This window comes from Oryza brachyantha, chromosome 11, assembly GCF_000231095.2.
Source record: "Oryza brachyantha chromosome 11, ObraRS2, whole genome shotgun sequence".
NCBI classification, from domain to species: Eukaryota; Viridiplantae; Streptophyta; class Magnoliopsida; order Poales; family Poaceae; genus Oryza; species Oryza brachyantha.
The window spans coordinates 5980257-5991835 of record NC_023173.2 but is presented as its reverse complement, the minus strand read 5'-3'; the positions used below and the strand labels follow the sequence as shown (position 1 = coordinate 5991835).

Sequence of the window (11579 nt, the reverse complement as noted above, 5' to 3'; positions counted from 1 at the left end):
GAGTTTTTATACACAAGACAAATTATTTCACGGAATCATCGAAGATTGACAAATTACACTATTGTTGTCTACATTATTCTTAACCACAATGAACGTTGGTAGACAGCTGGCGCAGTAGCAGTCCCATGGCTAATAACACATTAATGTCGTCCGTAGCAGCCATGTATGTTGGCAGATGCCTGTTGCAATGCCATTTTCACAATTGATCAGTAGCAGTGGCACATGTTTTATGATACTTCTGTTTCATTCACTAATTTTGTATTAAAAATGTTGTTTTAAGTATTTTTACGTGTGTGCGCATATGTGTGGTTACTTTTCAAGGTAAGTAATAATAGGACGATATAATTATTTTGATTGTGAAGAGAATAACACCAGATATATAAATAAGTTTGAGTGTTTGGTTTATATATGATAATATTTAAAATAATTTAAAATATCTTATTTACATTATTAAATTGTACCTATATTGCTAGTTTTGGAAATTCATTTAATGCTTGTGCAGCGCTAGTTCGTGCCGCTCCTCCGCTCGCCGCCGCCTTCGCCGCGCCCGCCGCTTGGCCGGAGCGTCCGTCAGACCCCCGACGCCTCCGCCGAGCCCGTCTCCGCCGCTCAGGCTGCACCCGACCTCCCCGACCGAGATGGCGGTGAACCCCGGCTCCCCCCTTCTCCTCCTCCCCGCTCGGATCGTGTGCGCCGCTGTCTTCTTCGCCTGCCTCCCCGGCCTCGTCGCCGGCATCCGGTGAGCGAGATCCGTCCAACCTCACCCACCCCCCGTTCAGCTCCCCGTTGTGGAAAATGCGGCGTTAACCCCTTTTTCCCGCTCTTTGATGTGTTCCTGTTTATTTTATTCTCCGATGTATTTTAGTGCGCGTGTAAACCTCAATCGGGGGTGATGGAGTTTGGAAATGATGGATGAGGCTCAAAATGATTAAAGGAACATAAATTTGGGCGTGTGTGCCCGCGCCCTGCTAAGATCCATAATTTCCTTATGAATGCTGCAGTACTTCTTGTATTCACTCCGTTCCATATTATAAGTCTTTCTGGTCTTGCTTAGACTCATTTATGTGCTAATGAATCTAGATATTTATATACATTTATATAAAATATATATATAGATACATTGATGAATTTAGGTACAGTTAGAAAGTCTTATAATCTAGAATGGAGAGAGTGGTTATTAATGCCACACCTTAGCATTTCAAGAAAGAAGGGGGAAAGAAGCAATTTTGTGCCTATTTTTGCATTTGTGCCAATGCATAACCACTACACTACGGAGTGCAGAATGGAAATACAGAGGTGCAGGTTTTCAGTTAGGTATTATGTACGGGTTGATGAGTTCCATTATCAAATTGTGCTTTGAACTGGTTTCTGGAACTGGGAGTAGCCTGGGACAGAATTCATTCTATATATCATCATGCGGTCTTGATCCCATGTGTGCCCTTGAGCTATCAGCGTCCCCGTAGTGTTACAACATTCAGTTTTTCCTTTCCATGCTGAATATATTGATGTTGGAGTATCTGCTTCTGTAAGTCTAGTGATGCAGCTTGATTTTAAGTATTGTGCAGGAAGGACATTGGTTTTGCGTTACCCATCATGTGCAGGAGCACTGTGCAAGGACGGCACTTGATATCAGACGATAATGGTAGTATGCCTGCCCATCTCTTTTTGCTGACATGTACCGCCTAATAAGCAGATTATTTTCTTTCTAGACTTCATCTGCTGATAAGTACTTCTTTTTAGGTTATGTATGTTCTTCCCTTTCAATTGATCCATGGTCTGGGTGTTGCCCAAGAACTGGGTCACACTTTTCCTGTCAGTGAGTTTCTTATCTTTTGTTTCCCACTTCAATTTCAGTACTGCATCATAATAAATGGTTAGAGTTAATTTAACAATCTTAATGACACCTACCAGAGGTTGCAAACTCGATTTACAGTGCTGTGATTCTTATGAATATTGCGTCTCGTGCTGCTTAAACCCTTCAAGGGTAAGTTTGTATTATTACAAATTGCCCTGATTTTGGCATGGAAGAACTGAGTTGTTTCCTAAATTTGTACCCATGTTTTGACAGACCAAGGAAGCAGATGTGCTGAAGTTGAAGGTAGCTAAACCTGTTACTTCTGGTAAAATCTCGTCAATATCAATTGGTGGATGTAGAATACTAAATGTGCTGGGAGTTCACAGTTTATTGATCTCCAGGAACTTACAAAAATGTCTTTGATTTCTGCATGGGAAGATGCCGCCATAGTTCTGCAAGTGTGGTACTGTTTCTTTCAATGTTCTAATATGATTATTCATAATATTTTAGGACATGGTTTTCCACTTTTACCTTCCATACACAAAACAATGAACCAAGGCTCAGGGTACAGTTACATCCTGGTGTTCTTGTTATGCTAGCATGTATTAATTTTTAAAAATATATGTGCCAGAATGTTCTGATAAACAGCATTTTCTTCAATCAATTGTATTGTTTAATCAACCAGGTACATGAAAATGCGTATGCAAGTGACTTCCATCATTGCTTCTTGCTGCAGCAGAATTCTTCGGGTATGCATGTTTTGCTTGGTATTGTAATGCTCTATTGCTATAAGGCATAGTTTTTTTTTCAAACTTGTTGCAAAATAGAAGGCATTCATGTGAGGTTGTTGATTTTTTCAGTCTTATCACTTTATTAATTAGAAACATGTCCCTGTCCTCACATATTTCCAAGGTGTTTTAGTGTAGGTAGGATGTCCTGGAATGTTTTTTCTCACAAAAACCAAGAAACAAGACAGGGGCAGTTTATCATGCTATAGTCAATTAGTTAGATCAAGAAACCAAGATAATATAGTCCGTTAGATTGACTCAGTTGAAAAGTTCCTTTGATCTTAATTTGATTTAAGTAATCAATTAGTTGTCATTTATTGTGGATTCATATGAAGAGCTCGACTGGAGTGGATACTGATATGAGTTTCTTCTTGGTGGTTTTATTGACTGATGATTGATGAAGAGGTATCTGTCTTTTCTTTCTTAGTGGTGAAGACATGTTGCTTGCATGTTATGGCAGGCTGATAGGCTGGCAAGACACTTGCAGTCTATTGGACCATAACAGGATTCACGTCTGGGTAATTCACCAGCAAATTAGATAGTAATCCAGTTCTCTGCAGTAACATGCTCATTAGTTTAGATAAGGTTAGTATGGTTTATTGAGATAAGATGAGTCCGTTTGATTACATTATCTTTTTAGGATCCCTATCTCTTGATAGAAATAAGGTGGTTGGTTATCAATTACTCCTTCCATCCTAAAATAACTCCATCTTTTCAGTTCAAATTTGAATAGAAAGATGAAGTTATTTTGGGACGGAGGAAGTATGAGATAAGCAAGAATGGTGAATTAATCTACCTCTCCATGGTCACCTCTCCCTATCCCTAATCTAGTACCTCAAACCTGGTCCTGTCGGTATGTTAATTACTTTGATGAACTAACGCTCATCATACACAAATATAACAATGTAATAACATTCATGTCGTTTCTAGTTTCAAGCTTAATCTGAGCTGAGCTTGCCCAAGCAGCACACAAGCTGCTACCATTAGTCATTTATTCACTACTAGTACAATTGCAATTTTTGTTTAATTATGTATTAGGAAATGATTATAGAAAAACTATATCACAGGATCAGCTGATTTTGGTTCTGGACCAAGGCTGGATGGCGTTAACATCAGCATAGGAAGGTAAAGCCTTTTCCAATTTAAGGGCTCTATATATAGGAAGAGACTGTAACACCTTGGGATTGCTTTATGAAATCAAAGTTGCATTTCAGGAGGGGGGAATCTTGTAGTTCTGTGTGCAGAGCAAAAGGGCAATCATGTGTTCCAAGCAGACTTTCAGCGCTGAACAAATGCGAGATGTGAGTTCACTTTTCTGATTTTGTCCTTTTTGTTCATGATGTATCTTCAAATAACATGTTATGGTAGAAAACTGTAGTTTTTGTCATCAAATGGCTTATCCTCTTCAACAATAACTGAAGTTAATTGATTAGTCAAAGTAGCTACCTCCATTTTGATTATATATTGATTTGCATGATTACATGTACAACTTTTTGTATTAGAATGTTTCTGCGGTGATAGTTATGATGTAATGATGCTCTACTGGTAGCTTGAAATCAACAGTATTAGATTACTAACTTGGAGTATTTAACCTGTCTAACTGAAAACCATTAAATACCATTTTGTATTTACATCACTTTTCAAGTTTCAATTGCCATCAAATGATCAAACCACCATCACCAACACATTTTGCATTTGTAGTCTGAACGCTTACTCTTTGTGGGTGACCAATTGTCTGCTAGCTGTGTACCCCTATCCTAGAGCCACAGTGGTTAATTGCTTCACTGTTCCATTAGAATCTGGCTTTATCATTTTCTTTGTTGGAGAAGTTTAGATACAGACAGCCATCTAAATCATCATATTATCTTGTAATGCATATGTGATTAAGTTAGCTAGGAAAATAACAAACGGAGCACACATAACTGTAGATTGAAGAGCCAAGGATTCTTTGTGTTGCATTATACAAATGCAGTAGTAGAACTACAAAAGCTAAGAAAGTAGCATATATCTTAATATGAATGATTGTATGCATAGCCTAATTTGTTCAAAATCTGAAATTTTTGCACTATAGTTGTTTGTTCATGATGGATTCGACATCCTATGTGACAGCCTGGCTGAAAAATGAAGTTGTGCTGATCTGGAGTCTTTAGAAAAATGTAATTCTGTTTCTTTTCTGAGATTTGTGATCATTAACTTGATATTGATAATTTTGTTAACAACTTTATTTATGAATGAGATATTTGGTTTCCGAATATCTTAATATCGGCTTATAAACAATTTTCGATATGGTTATTATTACGGGGTTACCTACAACAAGTTGACAGCACATCCTCACGTTGTTTATAAACAATTTTCCCATTCACATCAGAACAAGGGGACCTTTTCATGCGGCACTTTCTTTCTCTGATATTATCATGTCATAATTATTGTATAAATATATCTGTTAATCTTTTATTGCTCAAATCAGTTTGCAGAAATATATGAGATGCAAAAGTGGCTGTTCTAGCAGTCTTGGACCAGATCAGCCTGCTCAAGTTGTAGATGAAGCTCCAAGCAATTTGGTATGACCAAATAACTATTTTTTTTTACTTTGTGTAGGTAGTAGTAGTGCCATAATGATTATCTATTTATCTAATGTCAGGACTGGAGGCCATGACGGGATAACCATTTAGATTCTTAATTATTTCAGAATTCTACGCTTCTTAACTTTGCATCATTGGAAGTCCTTACTCATGTATTTCCATTGTTAAAACATATTGCTAATTGCATTTTGATGCTATTTCAGAATCCAGGAGCATGTTTGTACATGCAGATGGATGAGCGACTCACATGTGACGGTTCACATCAACATACCCGAAGGCTCTGTCCTTGTGCGTGAAATTCGAAAAGTTGTGGCTATCATAACTCATAAGAGGTATTTTCCCTGAAAAGGCTCTTCAGGTTTTAAAAAATCACATAATTCCCAAGATATCACCAAGGCCAGTCTAGTTCACATCAATCAAAATCACTTGCCAGGAAACAAGTGGAGATGATCTTCTTAAAACTGATGGCTCTCCTTGATGAGCAACCTTTGTCACTGTTTGTTGTCCCAACAAGAAACCGCCATTTTACAAACAGTGCAACAGTTGATGGAAAACGGAATATAATATGGATACCTGTGAATCATCCTATGGTATTTGCTAGGATGGTACATATTGAAAGGAAATGCATGCATCTTTAGTGCCACTGCTCTATATACATTTCAGAATGCAAGATGCATTGCATCCATGCTTCCCTTAGAATCTTTTATTGTAGCTCTGTCTTACGTGGGTTATTTTATCTCTCTTCTTTACACGCATCATTCATGTGCAGAGCAAACAGCTTCTCAAACAATTATATTCATAATATATTGTGCAGTTTCCCACGCATGTTTAGGACATAACAAACCAGATGGAACTACAGATACATGTTCCCATTTCTTTCCTTTCTAAATTAATTGCACCACAACAGCATCTCTGCATCACAAACTTCCATGCTGACAGCCCCATCTTCAAAAGGAGTAGTCAGGCTTGAAATCTCTCATGAACTTTGGCCTCTCCTTCCCTTTGTTGTCATCCTTGCTCTGACCAGTGGCTGCAGGTGTCTCACTCTCCAACTCTGCTTCCTCTTCTTGGCCCTCCCCAAAGGCAGGGTGTGTGAGTATGTTCCCCAGGAGCTGTGTCCCTCTGAGGGCATTGGTGAGAGGCAGGTGCCCCTCAGGTGTGTCATCACTCAGCTCCCACACAAACTCATCAGGGAAGGCCCTGTAGTTGAATTGCTCCACCTCGGTGTCCAGCTTCTTCATCCAGCCCACCCTGATGAAGAAGCGGGTGAAGTCGCGGCGCGACTTCTCCCACAGCCGCCGCTGCACGCTGTACCCGAACTTGCCGCCGCTGTGCTCCCTCCAGAGCGCGTCGATGGCCCGGAGGTCCTCAGTGGAGATGAACTGCACCTCCGAGAAGAAGACGTACCCGCGGCGCCGCGCGGGCTCACCGGCAAGCTCGATGAGGAGCGCGCGGGTGGTCTCGTCGGCCCCGCGGTAATCCCTCCCGGCGAGCTGGCTGCCCAGGAGCTCCAGCGACGGCGGAGGAGGCGTGGTGGGGGTCGCCGGAGTTGGAGCTGATGAGTTGGGGCTTGAGGCTGTGGTCACTGATGATGATGAGGTGGTGTTGGAGAAGAGCTTGAAGGAAATGCTGGTGCTGGTGCTGGTGTTAGTGTTGGCTGTGAGCCTGAGTACCACAGGAGGGGAGGATCCTTCATGGCTGCTGCTGAGGAAAGAATGGTGGTGGTGAAGAAGAAAGGACCGGAGAGAAGCATTTGCCATGGCAGAAGAAGAGAGAGAGGAGGGGAGGAGCCAAGCTGCTCCTGGAAATGGAAATGAGGGGAGGAAAGGGAGGGAAAGGATGATAAAGAAGTGGATGGGGTTCAACTGAGGGAGAGGATTGTTTACCTGACCTGAGGCTGTCAAGGGTTTGTGAACATTTTGCTGGTGGTGGCTTTGTAGAGGGGTGTGTGTGTGCATGTAGGAGAGAGAATACAAAGGAGTGCTGTGATTGGTGGGCTGTGGGTGAGGTGAGGATACTGGCTATCACAACTAGATGGAGACCTTCACAGATCACAAGGGAGCCAGGCAGGGTGAGGTGGGTACTGGGTAGGCCTTGTCCATAGATTTTTAACTATTTCTGTGATACTAGCAAAATATCATGCTTTGCTAGAAAATATATTATAAAATACTACGATGTTTTTTTATCAACTGTGCTAATATAATTTGTTTGAAACAAATTTGGATTATTCTATAATATCAGAAAAAGCAGATGGTAATTTATAAAAAAAACTATAAAAAGCAATGAGTGGCAGATTTAATGTCATCATCCACTAGATATTTACATACATGTAAAGTAATATAAATTATACTTCCTCCGATGCATATTATAAGACTTTCTGGGTTTATCTAAATTTATTCATATATCAATGTATATGTTTTGTATATATGTTTAGATTCATTAACACTTATATGAATCTAGCATTAGAATCGAGGCAATGTTAGAAAGTTTTATAATCTGAAACGGAGGGAGGAGCAGTAGTATTCTGTTTTGTTTTGTTCTTAGTTTAATGAAAATTTTTGAACTTTACACCCTTGCTGGCCTCATATTTGTGTATTGTTTTTAAACCCTTGATTTTAGTTCCTAGCATGTACAGGTGATAATAGATTTCAGTTCACATGGTATTTTTTTCACGTATAAAAAATCTCTACTCTGTCCCTGTTGATGTTGATAGGTTCAGTACATTGGTTTAGGCTTTAAATACGGAAAATAATCATCCCAAAAACTTTAAAAAGTGCATGCATATTTTCCATACAATCAGCTAAGCATACACGGGCTTTGCTATCTCGATGTACCATCGAAATATGAGGTCCAGGAGATCATTGTTTTCACGATTTTTCAATCAAAATCTAACAATTTTAGCAAACTTTGAGAACCAAAAGAAGAATGTGAAAACTCAAAATGTTCTTCGCTCACCAATTGCTAATTTCTTTAAATCATCAAAAAATCGATTGAAATCCTTAAAGCTCGGTGATATTTTCCTAGAAATAGAAGGAATATGGAATAAATATTAGAAAACCGGGGAAAATTCTACAGAATAATGGGTACAATATTGGGAATTTATGGGAATTTTAGGAATTTGGAGAAAAGTGTGAAAAGTCGAATTTCATCGAGAAAGTAAAACCTGACTTTGCGTATACCTTTATGTACAGAATGTAATTTTATGTTGGACAGTCACAAAAAGATAACATGTGAATTAACGTAGTGCTAGTAAGTTTAAAATACACCATCATAGTCATCAACCATTTTTTTAATATAGAATTAGTAGATAGTACTAATAAAATATGAAATTCAACTTTGTTTTAAAAAAAATAATCAGGTAATCTCTTCCAGTACTTTGAGGCGCCTTTTTAATGAGGAGGTTAGGAGGGTTTTTTCATGCTAAACGAGGTGATCATTAGTATATCATTGATTAAGTATTAATTTTTACGAACTTGAAAAATAAATCTTCTGATTTTTTTAAAACAAAACCGGTGAAGTACCGATCTAAAACTCAATAACGGGGCCTAAAGCCAGTTTCATTTATGGTATACAAAACCATGATAACTGTGACTATTATCCCAATAAGTGCACGAGCCACCGGGACGCAGCTTACTTAGTTTCACGAGATTTCAAAAATTTTCAAGAAATATTTGTAAAATGTTCGAAAAAAATTGTGGGGACAGTTCTCATTTTTAGAACTTTTAGGAAGAAAATTTTTAAAAATAATATATATGTAGCATCGAATTATGATAAGAAAACGAATTGTATTTGAATAAATCAATAAAAGCCAAAGAGGGCGCAAAGTGTTCATCCTAGCCAAAAATTTTAGTTGTTGTAAAAACCACATTTACCGTGAGATATTACACAAAAACATGCAATTATAGATGAAATCCTTGTCATTATCAATATTGATCGTGCCACCGTGATTATCGGCATATGTAGTCCACAGTGATATTATCAAATATATCACGATAATTATGACATATCGTGCAATTTTCACATCAAACCACGGTCGTCGGTGTGTGTATATATCATGGTTATCAATATTAATTGTTTCGTCTTAACGATCGACAAATATATACTGCGGGATTTATCATCCAAACCGCTAAGGCATTTCCCGTGTCCCTGCACTTGATTTTGAGTGTTGATTGCAGGGCATTTCCCGTGTCCGTCCAGCGGAGGCGTGAGTTCCCGAGCGAGTCACGTGAGGCTTAGGCGTTTTGGACCCAAGTGCCCACGAGGCTGAAGTGGTGAGGTTTCGGGGAATTTAGAACTATTCGCCACTCTTATCTACACACCAAGGCGATCATTATTTTTCTTTACAATCATAAGCAAAATAATTTATTTACTATTAAAAAAATAAATTTTAGTTAAAATTTTTATATACGAGTTCATAGCGACCTAAAAGCGAATAATGAAAAATAAATTACTGTGAAAAATCTCAAAATCAACTCAAAATTAAAATTTTGTCTTATAAGCATAAACGAAAGTTGAGGAACTCTCTGAATATTGTTTTAAGTTTGCCTCTGCAAATTTACTATTGGAAATAGATGTTTATTTTAGCTATTTACCACTTTTGCCTACATGGTGTAGGTATGCTATCATAACACCCTTTTGTGGGTCTACCTGTTAGATCATCGTCTTCCTCTAGCTAATGGGAACCGAGGATTGTCTTTCCTCTTCTAGTGCTCTCTAGCACAGTAAACTATTCTTTGATACTCTATAACAACTTTGCTTGCTTATGTGATCTTTAGAACAATCTATCCCCCACACACACATGAATGTTTACTGGATATACATAGATCTATAGGAAAAATACCCTTGTAGTACATGTTGGGGCAAAAGCGTGACATCATCCTCGGCTCCCATGCACATGTGTGCCGCCACCACGTGCTCCATCACCCGTGACCGCGTGCCTACATTCAGCTTGATCATCCCTAGGGAGGTAAGACAAATGCAGCCTTGAGGATGATGCTCATCACTAGTTTCTCTTGGCTAGGTGAGGAAGACAACCCCTTGTTCCTCTTGGCTAGAGAGGAAGATGCCCTAACAAGTGGGCCCCATACTAGCATGTCTATATGCCACGTAAATAAAAGTGATAAATAATTAATCTATCTCCAATGGAAAAATGGGCATTTGGAGAGTCGATGTTCGTAAGAGTGTCATTTAGTTAAATTCTATTGTAAAACTAGATATTTTAGAAGTTGTATCTATATTTAGGATAAAAACTTACCAAAAAAATATAGATTTAAGGCTAGTATCACAAAACTACATAGTAAATGTTTAAGTTATCACAAAACTGCAAAATTTATACTATAAATTTGTAGGATATAACAAAAAAGTATTGTATTTCTCTGAATAAATTGATCCTAAACCAGTAGTTTTATGATAATTTTTTTTATTAAGTCTATACTTTTGTGATATCTCATCTTACATATATATTTTTGTGACATTTTTAGTGCTAAATCTATAGTCGTATGATACATTTGGTTAAATATGTAATTTTGTGATAATTTGGTATAAGAATATATAGTTTTTATAAAATTTACTAAAAAAACTTACCATCAAGTATCCACAATAGCAAATTGCATCCTAACATCATGAGAAAAACTAAAATTACCATCTTATCCTATGATTAAAAAATATTCATTCTGTTAAAAACCTTTATCTTTGTAGTTTTATTTAATCTAAAAATGTAAACTTATTATGAGATAGTCGACTATTATGCATGGTCGATGGTTCGGTTTTTTTGTTGAGTTTTTTTTATCTAGTTGGTTGTGCAGTTGAGCCTACGTAGAAATATGACTCCCCTTCACAGCTGAATTTTAGATCTCATTTCTCTTATTTAAAAATACATAATTAATATTATTTGTGTGATTTTTTTATCATTAAATAAACTTTAAACATAAATTATATTTTTTTATTATTTGTGCAAAAATATTAAATAAGATAAAATGACGATTCATATATCTTAGTGCCGCAGGCGTTAAACCTTAAAATTTTGAGGGAGTATGCTTTTGGTTCCTGCGAATGTTCATGTTACATGAAATTATTTCCGTAGTGAGTTGTAACTCATAGACTGTGTTCTTCTCTACTTATTATTCTCAGCTTTTTACTTGACTTGTGCGTAATTTTTCTAAACCGTTAAATGGTGTGTTTTCTACAAAATATTTTCTATATATAAGTTCACCATATTACATCTCTAAAATAGAATTCTAAACTTTCGATAGCTAATTCTATCATTTAAACTATTAAATAAATAACCTAAAAATCAAATCTTCCATATTTTATTTCCAGTGATAAAAGAAAACAGCCATAGGCCATGTTCGGCTTACCCTAAGATTTCCTTATTTTTTATGCGCACGTTTTCTGAATTATCTTTTACAAAAATAT

General features: G+C 37.5%; 2 protein-coding genes across 3 annotated transcripts; one reads left to right on the top strand and one right to left on the bottom strand.

The window, feature by feature from the left end:
- The first annotated feature begins 491 nt into the window (after positions 1-491).
- LOC102705200 lies at positions 492-5735 on the top strand. 2 transcript variants are annotated; one of them, XM_015842579.2, is made up of 12 exons: positions 492-739; positions 1566-1642; positions 1741-1816; positions 1912-1984; positions 2069-2120; positions 2197-2258; positions 2481-2544; positions 3651-3708; positions 3798-3884; positions 5051-5144; positions 5369-5497; positions 5599-5735. In XM_015842579.2, exons 1-11 carry the CDS (start codon positions 639-641, stop codon positions 5459-5461), a joined length of 837 nt encoding a protein of 278 aa, XP_015698065.1. In that variant the 5' UTR covers positions 492-638; the 3' UTR covers positions 5462-5497; positions 5599-5735. The 2 variants fall into 2 exon arrangements, with proteins under 2 accessions (XP_015698065.1, XP_015698066.1); XM_015842580.2 differs by lacking the exons at positions 5369-5497; positions 5599-5735 and adding an exon at positions 5225-5358.
- A 188-nt stretch (positions 5736-5923) lies between these two features.
- LOC102705474 (tetrapyrrole-binding protein, chloroplastic) lies at positions 5924-7216 on the bottom strand. Its single transcript, XM_006662845.3, has one exon. The coding sequence runs from the start codon at positions 7121-7123 to the stop codon at positions 6113-6115; it is 1011 nt and encodes a 336-aa protein (XP_006662908.3). The 5' UTR covers positions 7124-7216; the 3' UTR covers positions 5924-6112.
- Positions 7217-11579: the final 4363 nt, after the last annotated feature.